Source organism: Sphaeramia orbicularis, chromosome 15 (genome assembly GCF_902148855.1).
Source record: "Sphaeramia orbicularis chromosome 15, fSphaOr1.1, whole genome shotgun sequence".
Classification (NCBI taxonomy): domain Eukaryota; kingdom Metazoa; phylum Chordata; class Actinopteri; order Kurtiformes; family Apogonidae; genus Sphaeramia; species Sphaeramia orbicularis.
In genome coordinates this window covers 50,884,446-50,906,899 of record NC_043971.1, presented here as the reverse complement: position 1 = coordinate 50,906,899, position 22,454 = coordinate 50,884,446, and the positions used below count along the sequence as shown (strand labels likewise).

The window sequence follows — 22,454 nt, the reverse complement described above, 5'->3', positions numbered from 1 at the left end:
TGTTTAATGGGACTCAACAACCACCTTCCTGTTTTTTTTTTTTTTTTTTTTTTACCAGCGAACACATGCCTTAACATCGTATAAGTTTCATTTTAAATAACAGAGAGGCTTTCTGCAGAACAGAGCAGAACCAACATGAACCTACACATTAACTCAACGTATGAGCTTCAGACAAACCAAACGGCTCAGGATCCTTCAGTTGGACCAAATTCAGAGGTGAAAAACATATCATGTCCTGTTAAAGTCATATTAACGCAGGAAATCGATGGGTTGTTGTCGTTTTACCACTTCACTGATGAACTGGTGAAATGAAAATTAACAGTGAAATGGAAATAAAATTAAAAAACAACTAGCAGTTAATGTGAAGCAGTTAGCTAACATTAGCATTCACCTCCTAGCTACCGTTGCGGTTTAATGGTGGGACATGAAACACATGGAAGGGATGAATTAATACTGGAATAACATTACAACACATATCTATTTAAGCCTGTAAGAAAAAACACACTTAAATACCTTAAGTGTACAATATTTAGCCTTTTCACTGACCTGTAAATGTTCTGGTTTTTAGCAGCGTTAGCTACATGACATTATGCTACAGCAACACCTGTAAATTTAATACAATTTACATCCAAAAAGTGTTTCATGTGTTTCGTCAGATTTAAAGAAAGTAGGATGGTTTTATATTTCAGGTTTAATTCACATCTGTTCTTCCACATCATGTAAGAATAGGAAACTGTCATGTTAGCTAAGAAAGAGCGGAATGCTAAGATTATCTGGTGTTAGTGCATATTGTTTTAATGTGAAATTTTGTCCCATAATCCTCTGGATTTTCATGATTCAATGAAGGTTTAAATGTTTTTAACTTTATTTATTATCACTGTTGAGAAATTCAGTCTCTGTATTTTACCCATAATACACTTAGCATTACCATTAGCATTAGCCCATCAGGAGCAGATTGCTGACATTAAAGTCCTTCCAGGTCTTCATCAGGTTTTTGTTCCAGAACACTGACAGGAGGATGTGTGAAGTGACTGTGATTTATTTAACATTTACACAACGGTTTCATTTGATAAAAGCCTCAGAGCTTCACATCCTGAACTTGTCATCCACAGAATCTATAGGAACATGGAATTAAATTCATCCTCAACGATGCCAAGATCATAAAAAAGCTCTTCATCCTCCTCCTCCTCCTCCGTAGGTTCAGTTGTACTTTCTCATAAACACTGTTCATCACAGACCTTTAGTCATTTTATTTACCTTTAGCCAGTGTATCACGCTGCAGATTATTCCAGAACCAACAGTAGGCTGAAGCAGTAAAGGCTGCAGATGCTCATCATGCACATTAGTGTGAGTCAGTGGGTTCTCACCTTGCGGTTCCGGTCTTCTCCCGGAGGACTGTCAGGAAGCATCATTTTAAGGTATTCCTCCTTTGAAAGTCTCTGCAGTGTTTTCCCTTCTCGTTCTGCAGCCTGAAGCCTGCAGGCCTCCTGTGCATACAGCTGCCTGCAGACCAAACACAGGGCAAAGCACAGCAGTCAGGAATGTGTGCAAATCTCATCCTGTAACCGAGGCGTGAGCGGCCACAGCTGGGCTTCATCCAGCCTCACACGACGCCTTCAGGTGCATGTGAGCGTCACAGGGAAGTCAGACAGGAAGTGTCCTCTGCTAACCCAGGGTTCCCACACTTCAACACTTTATACACAAAACAATGAGATTTAATGGACTAAACAGAAACGACACAATCACAACCTGATAAATACTGTATTTAACGCATCAGGAACATTTTCTGCCTCTAACAGCCAATTATTTAGATTTTCACTCCAAATATTAAGCACTTAAATTAATTTCTACAGATTGGATCCAGTGTTTTCAGTCCAATAAGAGCCAGGTTGACTCATCAGGGTCTAAATGTGACAGGTTTAGTTTCCTGTTTTGTGATTTTCCTTACAGATAGAATTCAGGTTAAAGGTGAATCCTTAATCCACAATGATCTATTTCATGTCTGTTTACAGCCCACGTTCACAAAAACACCATCAACTGTTGTTCTTCTTGTTTCACCTTTAGGTCAGATGGTCTTGGTCATTTTTATTTAATCATATGTTGTTACATCTTTTCTACTATTTTCTTCTTGTTTTAAACTGTGGGTTGAATCCAGATAATGCTGTAGACTGTCCCTCCCTGTCTGTCTGTGGCGGTGGGAACCCTGTGTTTTTCCTGTTGTTAAAGAAACGACACTGTCAGCACAATGAGGCAGAAAACAGGGACAGAGGGTCAGGAGTTGTCAGACTGTGAAGGATTGGAGGGGGAGGGGCCACAGAGGGAGGTTTGGTTTCAGGTGGTGCTGGCTGGCATTTTCAGGGATCATGTGATGGTGTTTTCAGGGTCGTACGGTGGCGGTGCAGTGGCAACCGGCGGCTGTGACTCCTCTGTGTTGGCAGGTGTCAACAGCGGCGGGAGGAGACAAAGGCTGCGGCGGGCTGCAGCCGTTACCTAGAGACGCCACGCTCAGAGATGCCCCGTTTTCAGCCATGGGTGCCATGGCAACAGATCCTTAAATACATAGAGGAGGGCAGCGAAACCCGCCAGATGCATCCCGACTCTGAAAGAGCAGAGGAGGAGTTAACGCTGGGCTTACTGTGGTTAAAGGACTGGACGGACCCACAAACGCATCGTCACACAGATCTATTCACAGTCCGATTTGACCTGAGACGTCAAATAAAAACCAGGATGAAGCTGAAATGTGCAAAAACATCCTGAAGTGAAGGTTTATTCCTCAGTTTTTTATGTTCACAACCAACAAACACTATTTTCTAGGGTTTAAAGTCTTCAATCTAGTGACAATATTTAATTTTCATCATGTTTGTTTGAGCTTAAATTGAAGTTGGTCAGTTATTATATAAATATTTCCTTTACATTCTTCATTATAAGGTTGTAAATGACAGGTGTCAAACATGCGGCCCGGGGGCCAAATCCGGCCCGCCAAAGGGTCCAGTCTGGCCCTTGGGATGAATTTCTGAAATGCAAAAATAGATTTTAAGAAATTAACACTCATTTTAGTTCAGATTCCACATGCAGACCAATTCAATCTCCAGTGGGTCAGACCAGTAAAATTCTATCATAATAATCTATAAATACTCACAACTCCAAATGTTTCTCTTTGTAAATGGAAATATTTTCATGCATTTACACTAAAACAAAGTATAATTTCACAAAAAATGTGAATAACCTGAATAAATGTGACGAACCTGAAATGTGTTAAGAAAAGTAAGTGCAATTTTAACAATATTCTGCCTGATACCAAATGTTTTGTGTATTTGTAGATCCACTGTGATCTGTAAGTTATAATGAACATGTGTAAACGATAAATTGAGGCAGAGTATTGTTAAAATTATACTTATTCTTTCAGTTTGTTCAAGTAATTCACATTGTTTGAAAGGATAGTTTGTAGATGTCAACATTTTCATTGTTTAATTTTAAATTTTTCACTGTAAAATATAGAAAAAAGTTTGGAGTTGACATTATTTCTATATTATTATGTTATTATTTGACTAGTTCGGCCCACTGCAGATCAAATTTAGCTGAATGTGGAACTGAACTAAAATGAGTTTGACACCACTGATGTAATTAATCCTATGAGGCTTATTGGTTCTTTGTATTTAAGTCTTGTCTTTATTTCTTCTACCTTTATTACTTGCTATTTTGACTTCTTCTCTTTTTATCTGTTTGTTACCTATATATACCTGGTAATAAACCTGTTTCTGAGTATGAAATGCAGTTTTTCTGTGGATGTTTTTAGATTTAACCTGTCGGTGTTTATGGGTTTAAGTGTTACTGTCATTCACATCCCACAGGAGTCAGACTAAGGGGAGAAAAGTGTGAATATAAAGCAGTTTAATGGACGGATGGAACTTAAAAACCATGGTGTAGCTGTAAATATCAAACCTAACTGTTTATCTGACTTATTTATGATTCTATCGCTTCATATTCTCTTCTTCTTTTTGGAAAATACACATCCTGAGAAGTCACTCAAATTCCTGGTTGATTCTTGTGTTGAATTTTTTAACCTGTTTAAAGTCGTCTATTTAATGTAACCTATGGACATAAAAGCATCCATGTTTGGTGGTGGACAGGGGCTGTGTGTGTGGGGGGGGTTACAGGATGTTAGCGTGTCGCCGTCGGACCTGCTGGAAAACGCTGCAGAAATGTCACAGCCACCGATGCACAGCCGGTTCCTCTCCCTTCCCAGCATGCTTCATGGCAGGAGCAGTGCCTCAGACATGCCTTGACAGAGGATTATGGGTAGTGGCCTTGGACAGAGGTGGGGAAGGCGTGGGGGGAGGAGGGGGGGGGGGGGGGTCTGGGTCAGATCAGGGCCACGGGGTTGATGTTGACTGACTTGTACCTTGAACGTTCTGACAGCATTTTGAGAAGGAAGGATAACAAGCTCTCAGCTCCTCTGGACCAGGATGAAAAAAAGAGGAAGAAGAAGATGGAGGAGAAGAAGAAGGAGAAGAAGAAGAGGAAGAAGAAGGAGGAGGAGAAGAAGAAGAAGAAGAAGGAGAAGAAGAAGGAGGAGAAGAGGGAGAAGAAGAAAAAGGAGAAGAAGTAGAAGAAGAAGAGGTAGAAGGAGAAGAAGGAGGAGGAGAAGAGGGAGAAGAAGGAGAAGAAAAAGGAGAAGAAGGAGAAGGAGAAGAAGAGGGAGAAGAAGAAGAAGAAGAAGAAGGAGAACAAGGAGAAGAAGAGGGAGAAGAAGAAGAAGGAGAAGAAGAAGGAGGAGAAGGAGAAGCAGAAGAAGGAGAAGAAGAAGGAGAAGAAGAAGAAGAAGGAGAAGAAGAAGGAGAAGAAGAGGGAGAAGAAGAAGAAGGAGAAGAAGAAGAAGAAGAAGAAGTCATAATCGCAGTAGTAGGAGGAGGAGGAAGAAGAAGAAAAGCCGGAGGTTAGAGTGATGGTTACACAGCGTTAGTGAAAATGAGAAAACTTTACAGAAGCAGGAAGAGAAACTTCATTATGTTGGAAGAATATGAGCGTCTGATATGAGATCGTTCATCACGAGGCCCAGTTATGTAAGAAGAATCTAAACAAACAGCAGACGCTAACTGGATTAGAGAGAGTCTCAATAAGGCCACGGTAACACACACCATCCATCACACAGGCCTTAAGTGGACCATTCACAGCTTCAATTCAATTACACACACACACACACACACAGACGGGGACTGTACCAGCGCACAACACACAGACCGACAACCACAGACACACAACATACACACAAAACAAACACACAGACACACACACACACACAGACAGGGACTATACCAGCGCACAACACACAGACTGACAACCACAGACACACAACACACAACACACACATACACACATACAGGGACTGTACCAGCGCACAACACACACACTGACAACTTCAGACACACAACACACACACAACACAAACATACAGATGCTAAAGTTGACACACAAATACACACACACACCCAAACCCTTTCAGTGAACGTGTCGTGCATTTGCCTGTCAGTCTCTTTAACCCAGTGTTCATTTGTCCATGATGTCCCTGAAGGCCTCTCGTCCTCTGCGTTTCCGTTCTATCGGGTGTGATTCTACGTCTGACCGCAGAGATGCTGATCTGGTAGAACTCGAGCCAATCACAGCCAATCAGAGGCGGTGGGTCTGCGGGGACGCCACTTCACGCCGCTGATCAATAACCAGTAGTGACATGTGCCCACTGTGTCCGTCTACGGCTGCACCGACACGACTGAGCTGATGGGCGGGGGGGGGGGGGGGGGGGGGGGGGGGGGGGGGGGGTCTGGAAACCGGACCAACACACGGTCCAGGAAAACCAGGAACAGACCCAGAACTAAACAGAGCTGGACTACAAAACCATCACGGTGTCACTTTAGATCAGAACCACCGTCATGGATCCAAAACCAACACCAGATTCAACAACATGGGATTTGATGTCTTTAAAGTCGAATTTAATTAAGTCAAATCAAAAACTAAAGGCTAGAATGGTTCGTTTTTTTCAGTTTATTCTCATCATCTACAAACAATTCATAATGGTTGTGAATATTCGACATCTACATTAGTCAAACATTCTTTTAATTAGTTTGATCCTGTTAAATAACAAGAAAATGCACAAAATGTCCTCGTTTCCACTTTTTTACTGCATGTTATACTTCTTTTTATATAGAATTTTTCTTTGGTTTTGTTTTGTATGTTTTGTTTTTATTGAAGCATAAGAGACACAACATCTTCCAGTCACATTAAACTGTTCCATATTCCTCACAGTGTACATATTTTAAAAAAAAAACAAAAACATTCCCCATCAAAACAAGGTTCAGTGAGGATAATACACTTCTGGTTGTCTCTGTCCCACTTTCTTAGGGATTAGAAGTGATTTTTTTTTATACAGAATTTTACTTGAAACTTATAAAAATAATCATTTATTTATGAGCCATTTTGTTTGTTAAAACAAATGTCTTTTATCTCTAAAATGTGTAATGGTTCAAAGGTTCTTTTATTGGATTATTAGTGTTGTTCAGTCCTGTTACCGTCACCCATAAGTCATTTAAAAACAGGTTTAAAAGCATCTACACTAGTTCCCTCACTGTCTCCTAAATGTGATGACACTGGTCGCTTTTCCATTGTCCCTCAAATTGCGCAACTATAACTTGAGCATAAAAATTCACTTAATGGAAAAATGACAATTTCACCAAAATTCTTACTTTTGATTCAAAGTTTTTGTGCTGGCAAGAGGTGGTTTTTCACGCATAGCGCAACTGGTGTATCACACAAAACTGCAAATACAAAAGAAGTACACGAGTGGAAATTTTGGACATTCTACGAAATAATTTACATATTCTGGGAAATAGTTATATAAAAATATATGATAAACTAATACTGGGAATTAGTTGCATATGTATATGTTTTGACCAATCCTGACAGACACCAAAAAGACCATACCCTATCGGAGACGAGCTAAAAAGGGGGGTTTCCAACGTGACTAGATTAATGTTCAAAATATGATTTAAAAAATGGGTATGGTTAGTAGCTAAACCCAATCTACTTTTGATAATATAAAAGTGGTCTCCCACAGTGAAGTCAGTTGTTTCTGCAGATTTTAACTCAGTGTTTATTTTATGCATGAATAAACACTTCATGCAGCTCCAATTCTGCTCGATCTCCAATTTTGACTTGACTCTGTGTGCATTTACTTGACGAAGCTCCACTACATAGGGGGGAATGAGACATAAATTCAACATGCCAGAGAACAGTGTGGAAGAGCGTCAAAGGGACCAAAGAAGTCTTCCACCTGCTGAAGTAAATTTTACACAACGATTGGATTGTGGTGGAACATATTCACAATAAAAACCTGATGTTAAACAGTTAAAATAAGTCCATTCAACTGAAAAAAAAAAATCAGATGAACAGCACGAGTCCAAATAATATTCACGTAAAACATCCACAAATACATGAAGTCACTCACTCCTGCTTCTATTCTTCAAGAACCAACTAAATCACAACTAGACCCAGATGTCACTTCCTGCTATGGAATGTTCCACTGTGTTTTTTTTTTTTTTTTTTTTTTTTTTTTCGGGGGGGTAACAGGACTGAGTGCACCTGGGGACGACACTTAAATGTGGATTTGACCTAAAATATGACAGATGACTGATGGGAAAAAATTTATTTAAAACACAGTTTGGCTCTAGAATCTGAAATTTGAAATGTCTGATTTTAAAGTACATTCTAGTCATTAGTCAGGTACAATGTGGGGAGAATTAATTTAATATATTTTTTAATTTTACATTTTGTTTAATAATTACATGTATTTTATTGTTTATTTTGTTGCAGTTTGATGGAACAGGCAGTTGAATGAACATTATCTACAGGATGATGATGATGTCGTCCAGTCTGTGATGAAGCCGTTCAACCTGAAACGCGTCACGTTGAACTAAACCGCCCTTAACTACCGCGTGTTGTTAGTGTTTCATCGTATCTGTCGGCGACGGCGACGGCCTCGCGTCTTGTCCACACTCACCCACACTCTGATAGACTGGGAGGTTCCTCGTTGCTATGGGTGTCGTCGTCGCCAGTCGTCTGCACAGAGGCGGGCGGCGGCCGCGTCTGTCCGCAGGGCTCAGAGTCAGGCCCCGCCCCCGGCCCCGCCCCCGAACTGCTGGTCTGGGGGATGGTGTAGACCTTGGAGGAGTCGGCGGACACGCAGTACCTGGCGCCGCGAGCCAGAGGACTGCCCGAATGATGAGAACCGCTGACCAGTTAAAAAAAAACACAAACACAACGTAACTGAAAAGAAACACAATGAATGTCTGTCCTGTTACAGCCCACATTACCCAGAAGTCTGTTGGGTTGAAGGTCAATACAGACAAACTACAGCTGAACACACCCACATCAACGAGTGGGTAACGGGGGTCACTTCTCCTGTAGATTGTTGGATTTTTCTTTTGTTTCACTTGTATTTTGTCTGTATTTATTGAGATTCTTCTCTAATTTCCCATCCATCCAGTGGGCGGGGCTGTAAGAGGAAGATTGACCAATGAACAAAAGCATAAATCATAACAAACAGAAATAAAAGAGCAGCGATGAAGAGGCTGGAACAGAACGATGAGGGGAAATGATGAAGCTGCATCTCCTAGAGCATCAGTGACGATGACTCAAACCAACCTCTGCTCGTTCCTTTTAACCTCATCCTTCTACGTCACAACAGATAATCATCCGACAGTTGCCGTGGATGACCACGACCGCTCCATCCTGTGGCTCGAAGACAACCAACGAATAAACCAGCGTTCACCAGCACACGTGTTCTGTTACAGGTTCATTCATATCTGAGGTTTCAGTTCATTCTACACATAATAAGGATGAACTGTCTGATTTTTTCTGATGTTTTCATGAAAACGCAGGATGAAGATGAAGATGTTGATGATGATGATGGCATCTCCTCATTTCTTATTAAATTTAACTGTTGAAGCTCCGGTACTGGACAGTCACTCCATCAGTAAATATGACTTGGACGGTTTTTTCATTAACGTCTTGGACGGATGGAGGAACAACTGGTCCGACGGCGGCGCCAGGTTTCCATGTTGGAAAACTTTCAGCAGACACAGAACGTGTTGGCGTCGCCGTGGGAGACCTGGGAGACCTGGGGGGGTGGTGGGCTTCGCCAGAGGATCCACATCCACCGCCTCCATATTCATGACCATCTGGGCCACACCCGCTCAATGTGGTCCCGCTGCTTCCCTGTTTGTTCAGAGGACAGCGGGTGTCACGGACTTACGGAGACGGCGGCGAAGATGGGAGCGGTCAAGGTGATGGCGCCGCTCCGGATCCTCCTGGAGGCGACAGCTGAGGCGGCATCCAAACGGGTCAGTGATCTCAACAGACTGTGGAAACATAATCCTGTACGGCACAAATAGAGCTGCAGTTTCCCAGATACCGCTGACCCCCCCACCCCCTGCATGGAGCCGGGTTTTGGATGGCGGTGTGATGAACCCCCCCCCCGGTGCTCTGCTCTGACAGCAGCCCCGACCATGGGCTTCATCACAGCTGGATGAGTCAGGCAGTAGGTCAGCGCCGAGGGTGGGCGGGGTGAAAAGGTCAGCCTACAGCCAGCGGTGCTTCTCTAATCCCGCCTCTCACATGTTGGCGTGGTAACCAGTGCTCATGCCCACGTACAGCACATCCAATATTTGGCTCCGAGCAGCGAAAGGGCGAGAACTTCATCAGCAGGAAATCAATGAGTCCACAAGCAAACCCCCCAAAAGAGGAGGAAGGAACATCAGGCTGACCCTGTGGTGACATCAAAGTGACCCTGTGGTGACATCAAAGTGACCCTGTGGTGACATCACAGTGACCCCAGTGCCGTTGGATCAGGGTCAAACCCAGACCAGATTATTTGTCTTTAAACTGTGTTAAACATCCAGACATCGGTGGGTTTCAGGCATGAATCCAGTCCAACTGTCCTTCACCTTCACACGTTCTGTTCCTGAATATTCACTGTTTGTACTTTTTCATTCATATGTTACTGAGAGTTTTTCTGGTCATGACATTAAACACAAATTATTCATTAAAGTACAGAATAAACATTTCATGTGTTTCTCCATATTTCTGAGCTTTAAACTAGAATCTAAACCTGGTCTGACACTAAACCAGGTTTATGATCCTTTAGGCGACGTTGCTCTAAACCAGTGGTCCCCAACCCCTGGTGCCTGGACCGGTACCGGTCTGTGAATCATTTGGTACCAGGTCACACAAAAAAAAAAAAAAATTGTAGTTAATGTTAAAGCAATTTTTTCCATTAGACTTGCGGATATTTTATTTTGAAAAGCGACCATTTCTGCCCTCGCCTCACAACCGCTAGACTCTGGTGCCATTTCATGAATCAGTAGAAACACAAGCTAAAGAAATGAGCCAAAAACTAAATTCACCAGAGAAGTTTTTCAGGAGGAGACGAGGAAACGATGAGGCTGCAGAAGGGTCACAGACTGCCTGCAAACTGAAAGCTGCATTTAGAAGGAAATCTCAGGATTCCTGCCTCAGTTACAGGTTCATTCCAACAGGTGACACACAAGCGCCTCCAAACTGCTCCAGCACATCAATCCATGTTTAAGACAACTTCAAACCTCTGAGCATTCTGGATTCAAGTCAAAGCAGAATATGCAGATATTGCCACAAAAGCCCTGAAAGTCCTTCTTCCGTTTCCAACCTCATATCTTTGTGTGTCTGGGTTTTCTGCGATGACAGTTACCAAGTAGTAGACTGGATCTATGGAACACACCTGGACTGTGTGTCTCCCATCAGCCCCAGATGGGACCATCTAGTTACAGGGAAACCAGTCCAGGGTTCCACTGGTTCTGCATTTGGGTGAGTTGATATTCTACTGTAGAATCAGTGGAATTGCCTGATATACAGTGGAAGTGTTTCAGATCACATGCTCTGAACTGACAAAGGTTTTTGTTATTGGAACCCCCTCACCTCTACCCGGTCCACGGAAAATTTTCATGCATGAAACCGGTCCGTAGTACAAAAAAGGTTGGGGACCACTGCTCTAAACCACACCCTGAACCACAGATCAGGTGACCCTCAGAGACACCTGGTGACTACGCCCACCTTACCTGGAATGTGAGGAGATCTCGCTGAGGTCTCCGATGCTTCCCTCCGTCACGTGACCCGACATCACGGCGGCGGCGTAGCCCTGCGGCAGGTACAGCTTCCCGTGGTCGTCCTCTGACGCCCCATCCTCCGACGCCCAGGGGTGACCTTGCTCCGCCCCCCGGCCCTGCAGCAGCACCCGGGCCCCCGGCGCCACACAGGGGTTGGTGTCAATGCCGCTGTCCGTCGACGCCCCCTTGATGTAGGTGAGGCCCAGCATCTCAGGGTCCATCAGGTCACCAGAGCCGAAGTGTTTGTCGTCGCTGTTGCTGGAGGCATTACTGGACAGGGTGTTACTGCTGGAGTGGCTGGAGTTCTTATCAGTCTGGGGGGGTGGGGGGTGGGGCAGATACCAGACAGTGAGATCAGACCACGTACATACAGATCAGACATAGAAACACCATCAGTTCATCACATGTTCACGGGTTCAATGACAAAATGGAGCGGATCTCAGAGCCGTCAGGGTTTCATCATTAATAGGTTCAACTGCGTCACTGACGACCTCCAGGATGGATGAAGGTCACACCCCATGAGCAGAACATCACAACATTATGCACACATCTACAGGTGGATTTTCCAAACTTTGCACAGACATTTGGTAAAATAATCCAAATCATGTGATATTAGTGTTAATTACTAAAATCCTTGACATTTTCTCTAATGAGGACACATTAAGGTTCTTCCGTCCTCTGATGAACAGGACAACATGTTCTCTGTTCAGGGCTCAGAGGAAAGAAAGAGGACATTCTGTCCTCAGGACTTACACTACAACTGGAGGGTTACGAGAATCTCCCATAATTCAGTTCGAACTCATCGGTCAGATGGAGGTAAACACAACAAAAAAGACCAGCAGTGACGAAAGAAACACACAAATGTACGGATTTTCTTCAGAAACAACTTAATTATTTGGCCAAGGGGGAGGGCCAAGGGACAAGGCCAAGGGGGGGGCCAGGGGGAAGGGGCAAAGGACAGGGCCAAGGGTGAGGCACAAGGGGGAGGGCCAAGGATGAGGAGCCAAGGGGAGAGTGCCAAGGGGGTAGGGGCAAGGGGGAGGGCCAAGGAGTGAATTGGGCCCAAGACTTTGCAGGAGGTTCTGTACTTGAGTTTTCTCATGGCGTATGAAATGCAATGGACAAAATGAACTGTGTTGTCGTTGTTTTCACCTGGAGAAAACCATCTCATTTCTGTGTTCTGGTGGAGGATGGAATAACCTTAATCCACCACCGATGCCACAAAACTGAAAATGAGGCTGAAATCTGAATCTAATGCAGGACGTTAATCTGAGCCCTGTGGATTATGGGTCGTACCGACGCTCTGAGCCCCAGACAGTGCTTTACATTTTCCCCCTCTGGCCTGAGTTAACACCACACGGGCTGAAAACCTTCTGAATGAGGCGGGAGGACATGAGCGTCAGGGGACACACCCCGTCCAAGCAGACAAGAAAAAGACACCAACCAGAAAAAGGACTCTTAATATATTCAACCTTCTAGGAAAATGTGTCCTAGAAATGTGTGGGATGATGAGATGAAGCCGGTGGGATGAGGAGGAGCGGGAGGAGGAGGGGGAGGACGCTGGGATGTGGAGATGTTTTAGTGTGTGAGTGGACATTTACCCTGGACAGTTTATTGGGCGAGTCCTTCCCTCCGTCCCTCTGCTTCAGCGGGTTCAGGATCTTAGTGGAAGGGATGTGCCATTTGGCCTCTGAGGATGAACAAACAGCACACAACAGTTTATTAAAACAGAAGAAGATGAAGAAGAAGAAGAAAAAGAAGATGACAATGAAGAAGACGAAGAAGAAGAAAAAGATGAAGATGAAGAAGACGATGAAGAAGACGAAGATGAAGACGAAGAAGACGAAGAAGATGAAGACGACGAAGATGAAGAAGACAAAGAAGACGACGAAGAAGAAAAAGAAGACGAAGACAAACAAGATGAAGAAGATGAAGATGAGGAAGAAGAAGACGAAGATGACGAAGACGACAAAGAAGAAGAAGACGATGACGAAGAAGAAAAAGAAGACGAAGAAGAGGAAGAAGATGAAGACGAAGAAGACGAAGAAGAAAAAGAAGACGAAGATGAAGACGACGAAAAAGATGAAGAAGATGACAAAGAAGAAGACGAAGAAGACAACAAAGAAAAAGACGAAGAAGAAAAAAGAAAAGACGAAGATGAAGAAGACGAAGAAGAAAAAGAAGATGAAGATGCGAAGAAGAAAAAGAAGATGAAGACGACAAGAAGAAAAAGAAGATGAAGACGACAAAGAAGAAGATAAAGAAGAAGACGACGAAGAAGAACACGAAGAAGATGAAGATGACAAAGACGAAGAAGACAATGAAGAAGAAGAAAAAGACGAAGAAAAAGAAGACGAAGATGACGAAAACGAAGAAGAAGACGAAGACGAAGAAGAAGAAGAAGAAGAAGAAGAAGAAGAAGAAGAAGAAGAAGAAGAAGAAGAAGAAGAAGCCTTAACATCCAAACCCAGCCTCCAACACATTCACAGATTAGTAATGTGTTTCCACTGAACACCAGTGGACTTCAATTAATAACTGTATATATATAAAAAAAAAACCTAAATAACAAGCGTTTCAGTCTCTATTGTCTTATTTTCATATTCAAATACTAAAAGACTTAGAAAAAAATAAAAGATGTAATAAAAAGGAGTGTTTTACTCAATTAGCAAGAAAAAAAACAGCCAAATCTCCTCAAATCTGTTTCTAATATGTCTATATGTGACAAAAGTTCAGATAAACTTTAGAGACGTGAACTCCTCAGATGTGAAAAAAGGACAGGACGTTCAAGAGCTGCAGGAAAACGGTTTTTCAAATATCAGCTTCAAAACCTGGATTTATGGTGGATTTTAGGACCAGAATGTGGAAAAATCTATGACTTATGACTTTAAAAAGGAGTTTGCATCCCTGAAAATTCCTCTGACTTTTCCACATTTTTGGCTGAAATTACATAATTTCCTCATATCTCCAGGTTTTTCACAACCACCACATCCACGTTTTCAGCTGTTTCTGCTTTGTTCTCTTGTCAGAATCAGTTTTACATTTGCTTTGAATGAGTGAATTTACTGATAAATCCTGTAAATAATAGTAAAGAAAGATGGGAAGTTTATAAAGTCATTTTTTGACTGATGTTTATCATGTTCACAACAGCCTGAGATCTGAGTTTTTTTAAATAATCTTTTATTGTTTTTTCAGACTTTATGAACATGAATAATAAAAAGAGCAACGGATGACAAAACATACAAAAAAGAAAATTCCACCCCAAACGAACGAGCGCTGCCATAAATTCAAAAAGTTAGATAAGAGAGATAAAAGATAAATAAATTAAACTGAATAATAAATAAATAGATAGACAATAAAAAAAAGAAAATAAAAAGGGGGAAGAAAATCATAAATATGTAAATATATAAATTACACAAGAATTTGACAGGAGGGGGCATGTAGGTGGGGGGGTAGGCCATGGATACCATCACTTGCGCTAGCACGAAACGAAGCAGAGTTCTATTCCTGTCTATTAAACAGCGGATCTTACACAGAATTTTCACACCTTCTAGCCTGTATCCAGTGGACCCCCACACTGCTCTATGGGACCCCCATAAATGCTGGGCCCCATGGATTTGTCAACTTTAACCCCCCCCCCCCTTATCGGCGCCCCAGCCTGTGACCTCCTGAGTTACAGAATGAAGCCCCTCGCAAAAAGTCTGGATGCTGTCATATGACCACAATAAGTGGATAAATGTGAGATCTGACAGAATTAAAGGGTTCAAATGACAGTTTTCATTGAGTCACTGCTGGTGTCTGAGGGTCAAATGGAGCTGAAGTGATGTGGACCCTCAGACCCAGAACACATGGAACCTTTAACCCTGCAGAACATCCAGGTGTAATGAGGGTCTGGTGGACTGACCTGCAGACCTGGTCCTCTCCAGGGTCGGCTCCCGGTCTCGGTGCAGGTCTCCGTCTACAGGGATGTCCCCCGAACGCTCATGGAGGATCGGAGACGGACATCTGTACACAGAAGGACACACCATCCTTTCATTACGTCTACATATAATCTGTGTTTTACAGTGAAAACGCTGCGTCCTGTTTTAGATCAAACTACGTCTACGGCTCCGTTCAGACTGTAGGTAAATGTGGTCCATATGTGACCTGGATCTGATCTGTTAAAGACAGTCTGAGCAGCACTAATCTGACCCAGACCACTTTCATATATGGTCCTAAGTCTGACCCAGACCACTTTCATATATGGTCCTAAGTCTGACCCAGACCACTTTCATATGTGGTCCTAAATCTGACCCAGACCACTTTCATATGTGGTTCTAAATCTGACCCAGACCACTTTCATATATGGTCCTAAATCTGACCCAGACCACTTTCATATGTGATCCTAAATCTGACCCAGACCACTTTCATATGTGGTTCTAAATCTGACCCAGACCACTTTCATATGTGGTCCTAAATCTGACCCAGACCACTTTCATATGTGGTTCTAAATCTGATCCAGACCACTTTCATATGTGGTTCTAAATCTGACCCAGACCACTTTCATATGTGGTCCTAAATCTGACCCAGACCACTTTCATATGTGGTCCTAAATCTGACCCAGACCACTTTCATATGTGGTCCTAAATCTGATACATATCTGATATTTTCAATGTGACTTCAGTCTGAACGTCCAGGTCGCATTTATCCGACCTTTGCGTCACTGAAATGCGACAAACGTCCGAGTTCTGCGTCCCAGGAGTGTTACTTCTGTAAACACAGTGTGTGTCTGCGTGGTCTCGTATTCCATCAGGACCTGTTTAGTGCATGTGGGTCACTTCAGGGTCACATTCAGTTCAGACTCAAAACTGATAGATGTCGCATTTCATGCAAAGTATGAACCAACACACAAAAAAATCAGACTTCACCCAAAAATACCGACTTGTGCATTAAAACCTGCAGTCTGAACGTAGTCTAAGTCCCTGGGGGGTCATACCCGTCGTATCCAGGCTGCTGGGACCAGGTGCTGCTGCCACATGGACCCGGATCGCTGGATGAGGACTGGTTACTGGGGGAGCTCCGGTAGTGCTGGTCTCCTTTGTTACAGGACGTGACCTGGGGGTTTTCCAGGTCCTGGATCATCCTGAAGACGGAATAAAGACCACAGAGGATTAAACCTGAGCTGATCAGATGAACAGCTGCTGCATCAGGTCAGAGACATGGAGACATGGACCAGATCAGGATTTAACTGCAGAAACACAAAACCAACAACAGAACAACATGAGACAGAACAACAGTCTGTCTGTTCAACAGTGTCGTTTACAGGTTCTACACTCATCTCATCTCTGGATTCATGAATGTCCACTTTCATCAGGTTCCATGTTCACGTCTCATGCTCATGTGTTCATCAACTGTCACTGATCCAACTCCATGGGTTTTACTGGGGAATCAATGCTGTAGAACAGGGGTGTCAAACTCATTTTAGTTCAAGGGGCCACATTCAGCTGAATTTGATCTGCAGTGGGCCGGAGCAGTAAAATAATAACATAATAATACAGAAATAATGTCAACTCCAAACTTTTCTGTATGTTTTAGAGTGAAAAAAGTTAATTTACATTAAGAAAAGGTTTACATCTACAAATTATCCTTTCAAAAAATGTGAATAACATGAACAAACTAAAAAAATAAGCATAATTTTAACCATATTCTGCCTCAGTTTCTCATTTCCACATGTACATAATAACTTACAGATCACAGTGGATCTACAAACACACAAAACTTTATAATAACAGACAGAATATTGATAAAGTTGTACTTACTTCCCTTAAGACATTTCAGGTTATTCACATTTTTTTTTTTGCAAAATTATACTTTGTTTTAGTGTAAATACATGAAAACATTTATATTTACAAAGACAAAAATTTGGAGTTGTCATTATTTCTATGTTATTATGATAGTACTTTACTGGTTTGACCCACTTGAGATTGAACTGGTCTGAATGTGGAACCTGAACTAAAAGGATTGTTCATATTTTAGTGTAATTTTTGCATTTCACAAATTCATCCCCAGGGCCGGACTGGACCCTTTGGCGCGCCGGATTTGGCCCCCAGGCTGCATGTTTGACACCTGTGATGTAGAAGATGACAGTGTTTCCACGGTAACTACGGAGCCTCTGAATGTCCAAATATGGTCATATCTGATGACCATGAAAAGATGAAGAACTGTATTTTACACCAATTACTGACATGGACTGAAAGGATTAGTGGATCAACAGGAATTAAACAGTTTAGATCAGTAGATGGTTTAAGTTAAAGGAGGACGTTTGGGTCTTTAAGAGTTAAAGGCGGACATTTGGGTCTTTAAGGGTTAAAGGCGGACGTTTGGGTCTTTAAGGGTTAAAGGTGGATGTTTGGGTTTTTAAGAAATTAAAGGTGGATGTTTGGGTCTGTAAGAGTTAAAGGTGGATGTTTGGGTCTTTCAGGGTTAAAGGTGGACGTTTGGGTCTTTAAGGGTTAAAGGTGGACGTTTGGGTCTTTAAGGATTAAAGGTGGACATTTGGGTCTTTAAGGGTTAAAGGTGGACGTTTGGGTCTTTAAGGATTAAAGGTGGACGTTTGGGTCTTTAAGGGTTAAAGGTGGACGTTTGGGTCTTTAAGGGTTAAAGGTGGACGTTTGGGTCTTTCAGGGTTAAAGGTGGACGTTTGGGTCTTTAAGGGTTAAAGGTGGACGTTTGGGTCTTTAAGGGTTAAAGGTGGACGTTTGGGTCTTTAAGGGTTAAACCGTAAACACCCAGTTGTGTTCCCATTTTCATCCATATGATCAGGACACAAACCTGAAGAGTCAACCTGTAGTGGATTAAAACCCATTTGATGAAGTCAAAAGTCAGTTTCACAGCCTCTGAACCTGAACTGAACATCTACGACCAGAGCCATAAATGAACAAATATGTATAAGTGACTGAATGTGGATGAAGATGATGACAGTAATGGAGTATTAAACCTGAAACAGACAGTCAGCGTCACCCACAGTCATTGGATGAGGCTTTATTATTATGGACTGGTTCAACCCTGAGTCCGCTGCTGTGGTTCAGACTCGTGTGATGTTCACTGATCCGTTATTGACCGATTATTATTGATCCAATGAAAACACACGGAGCAGAAACCAGGGGGTCTGTTAGTCGTTTTTATTACCTCCGCCAAGGAGGTTATGTTTTTGCCAGGGTTTGTTTGTTTGTCTGTCTGTCTGTTTGTTTGTTTGTCTGTCCGTTAGTGTGCAACATAACTGAAAAAGTTATGGACAGATTTGGACGAAATTTTCAGGGTTTGTTGGAAATGGGATAAGGAAGAAATGATTAAATTTTGGTGGTGATCGGGGGTGGGGGGGCCCACGGGGGGGGCCACTGATCAGCCTTGGCGGAGGTCTGCTGCCGAGTGCTTCTAGTTCTCATTTTATTTCATACTTTTCATTTCATTTCATTGTTACTGTCAGTTTATCCCTGCGTCCTTTTGTGTTTTTCTCATAATATTCACAGATGGATTCACTCGTGTTTTTGTCTTAATGTTGTGAAAACGCACAACGATGCAAAGTAAAAATAAACCATAATTCAGCTCAGATGCATCAAAACAAAACCCACCAATGACAGATAGTCCTGTTAACACATACCCCAGTGCTGAGGTACTTAAATACACTGGATTTGAACAGTGTTTTGGGTTTTTTTTCCTCTCAGATGCAGCCGTGACATTTCCTTGTCTTTGTCTCTGGGGAATAAAACAGCCTCAGCTCATCAGCTCCGAGGAAAACGTGTAAATGAAAAAAGACTCCGTGTTCTCCGACAGAAAAACAGATGAGACGGAGACGCTCGGGGTTTAACCCTTTACAGTTCACTCCTAGAAATACTCTGAAATGCATTAATTCCACCTCAGTGTGTTATTGGAGGACAGAACAAGACTGTATTATACTTCTGTGAAAATTTTCAACAATATTTTACTATATAGAAAATCAAGGTTAATGAAGTTACCATATTTGGTTCATTACCCATAAGTGGCGAAAAAAAAATCCAAGAAGTAAATATAAAAAATCCAAGAAAACACACAAAGACCGGATGGATCCAGGATCTAAAGGACCCGGCCCCACATCCCTGAAATGGGTTCTGCATCTGGACTGGACTCCTGCAGGTTCCTGTTTGCTTCGTCTGGGTCACGATGATAAAAAGTACTAAACACTGTCCTGGGTGTGGTCTGGATGGGACTGGAATGACCCAGGTCTGACGGGTCCACATGCAGACCTTGTCCAGGACCAGATGAAGGTTTCTCCACATGATGATGATGATGATGAAATAAGGCTGAGGTTGTGTCGGTGTTCAGTATCGATGTCAACATCTGCTTTTATCCCAGCCACAGGATGATCCTGTTCAGATCACGATCCAACATTTTCCGTTCAAACCCCAAAAACAGATGATGTAGTTCAGGGGGGTCAAACATACGGCCTGTGGGCCAAAACCGGCCCCTGAAGGGTCCAATCTGGTCCAGGGATGAATTTATTAAAATGCCAAAATTACACTGAAGATACTAACAATCAATGATGTTAAAATCCTGTTAGTTCAGGTTCCACATTCAGACCAATTTGATCTAAAATGGATCAGAACCAGTCAAATAAGAACAGAAGAAACTATAAATGACAAAGACCAATGTTTCTCTTTGTTTTCGTGTAAAAAAAGTAAAATTACATGAACATTTTTATATTTACAAACTATCCTCCCAAAAAATGTGAACCTGAATTGTTTTAATGTAAATCAGTGTATTTGTACCAATATTCAGTCTATTAACCGTTGTGTGTATTTGTAGATCCACTGTATCTGTACGTTACAATGAACACGTATAAATGATAAACTGAACCTGAATATTGGTACAGTTACACTGATTTTCCTTCACAAATTTCAAGTTATTCATGTTATTCATATTTTTTGTGAAAGGACAGTTTGTGAATATAAATGTTTTCATCGCGTAATTTTATTTTTTTGTGCTAAAAGAGAACATGTATTTATTTATTCTGTTATTTTACTGGAGCTCATACGGGGCAGAATGTGGAACCTGATCTAAAATGAGTGATCCATCCCTGATGTAACGTCTCTAAACCTGAATGTTAAACTCCATCCCATGTGTGAAACCATCACCTCTAACACTGACAAACACAACACTTTCATCAGTGTCTTCTCCATCCTTTGGTTTGTTCACTCCTTCTCCTCGTCCTGTATTTTTCTGGACCCGGTAAAAGCAGCTGTGACCCGTTTTGGACCCAGACCCTCAGTTTGGACCATCTGCTGCAGGGTTTGAACATGGATCTGAGTCGTTGTCTGTCCTCAGGTTTCGTTTTCCTCCGTGGGAATCTGTCAGTGGCTTCGTGGTCCACATCAGCGCCGCCCGGTCCGGACGGGTCCATTTCCTGTCGGGTTCAGCTCTTTAATGTGAACCAGCTGCTCCTCCTGGTCCCTGGACGTGGGCTTCAACTCTGTGGACTCCTGGTCGTCTGACTTCAACCCAGTGTTTGAGCCGTGTCCTCTGTCCTGCTCAGGTGTTCTCATACGTCCAGGCTGCGGTTTAACGGAGGGTCAGATGTGGACGACACTTCAGTGTTTGAGGATAAACGACAGAAAACCATCTGTTATTTCATCTGTTACTTCAGTCTGAGTCTAACGGAAGACGCCATTTCCGTTTGTTTCATTGTGTCTGAATCTGCTTCTGTGCATTGTCTGTTTTCAAAAACACATCCAGGTGTTATTCTACCTTTTTACACTTTGGTTTAGATGCAGACCTGAAAATGGACTTTTATATTTAGTTTTCTATTATAAATGGGTGCTTCTATGAAACTGGGTTTATTTTAGTATCTGTCACTTTTCCATCTTTTTAGACCCAATAATAAAAGGTAAATGCAGACATATTTACCCCCAGGATGGACCTAATGATGACCTCAGAGAAATGCAAAAAAAATTATCCTCTTGCTCTGATCCATCCCATAATTAATGAATATTTAATGAAATATTTGGTCCAAAAATAGGACCCAAATATGAACATTAAATCTCCCTCGGTGTCAGTGCATTAGATGTGTAAACATGTGTGTAAATGTTCTTCTATAGACTCTAAATAAAGACACTGTGTTCAATGTGTCGATCCTGGTGGTTTTTCTAATCCACACATGTAGGGTTTGTCATCCATCTCAGTCTCATTCCAGGTTTGGTGTGGAACCCATTGTGTCCACTAGTGTTACATACAGAACTTGAACATTTAAATACTAATAAATCGTGAATGATTTTCCAACAGCAGCCATTTTTGTGAAACACTATGCCTTGAATATTTACTACGATTCCCAAAATGCACCTGTGAGAGAACAAAGAGATATTCAAAAAATAGTAGAGTGTAACTTTTGTGTCCTTTTGACCGTGTTACATGCAGATCTTTGTATGAGTGTCAAATAAAAATGTGTTTTATCTGAATAATAGTTTCTATTTTATCTCAGTGAATATTTATTTTTAAATTCTACCCAAAGTGCTTCCAAACCTGCTTCATAACATTCGTCTACATCTGGTTCGAATTTTTACCTCCTCTGTCCTGTTTTTAGGACCGGTTTCAAAACCACCGATGTCCATATTTGATGTCGTGTTAGATGATGATTCTATGGGTTCAACTCTAACTTCTTCCTACACGTCCACAGTTTCCTATAGAAGAACATGTGACAGATCAGACCCTCTGTGATGTAAGAGTCCATACATAACCTCATAGAAATGAAACCACATTATCTTCTTTAATAAATGTCTTCTACGTCTTCAGTCGAGGACACGTTAACGTCAAATCCATGTGCAGTTTCCTGTTTGTCGTGTGTCAGTCTGGTTTTCTTCAGTGTACGTTGCAGATGTCACATGATCCCGTAAACATTGCACACACGTGACCCGTTTATATAGAAACTATTGGATTTGTCTGGATCTAGTTCAGTTTAGTGGAACATGATCTTCACTTTGTTTTATATCAGCTACGTTTCATTGAATTTACAGGAAATGTGACACTGACACATGAGCTGATCTACTGATGGGCTGTGGATCAGTGTCTCCGCCCCCCACGCCGGTATGGGGGCGGGGCTCTCTGTCTCTGTTCTAACTGGCTGAAATGAGGTGAGGTGTGTTTCAGCAGAGAGGAGCAGGAGAGGAGATCGACCACCACCACCGAGGAAGAGGAGGGAGACGGGGGAGGAAGAGGAGGGAGAAGGAGGAAGAGGAGGGGGAAGAGGAAGAAGAGGAGGGG

General features: G+C 42.3%; 1 protein-coding gene across 1 annotated transcript in view; it reads right to left on the bottom strand.

Moving 5' to 3' along the window:
• LOC115433831 (signal-induced proliferation-associated 1-like protein 2) overlaps positions 1-22,454 on the bottom strand; it is a 120,587-nt gene that overhangs the window by 20,236 nt on the left and 77,897 nt on the right. The window contains exons 11-17 of the mRNA XM_030155373.1: positions 16,162-16,308; positions 15,091-15,191; positions 12,791-12,879; positions 11,142-11,503; positions 8,051-8,281; positions 4,403-4,456; positions 1,368-1,503 (exon numbers count right to left, since the gene is read on the bottom strand). Coding sequence (XP_030011233.1) covers positions 1,368-1,503; positions 4,403-4,456; positions 8,051-8,281; positions 11,142-11,503; positions 12,791-12,879; positions 15,091-15,191; positions 16,162-16,308 — 1,120 coding nt within the window. The remainder of the gene's footprint in view (positions 1-1,367; positions 1,504-4,402; positions 4,457-8,050; positions 8,282-11,141; positions 11,504-12,790; positions 12,880-15,090; positions 15,192-16,161; positions 16,309-22,454) is intronic.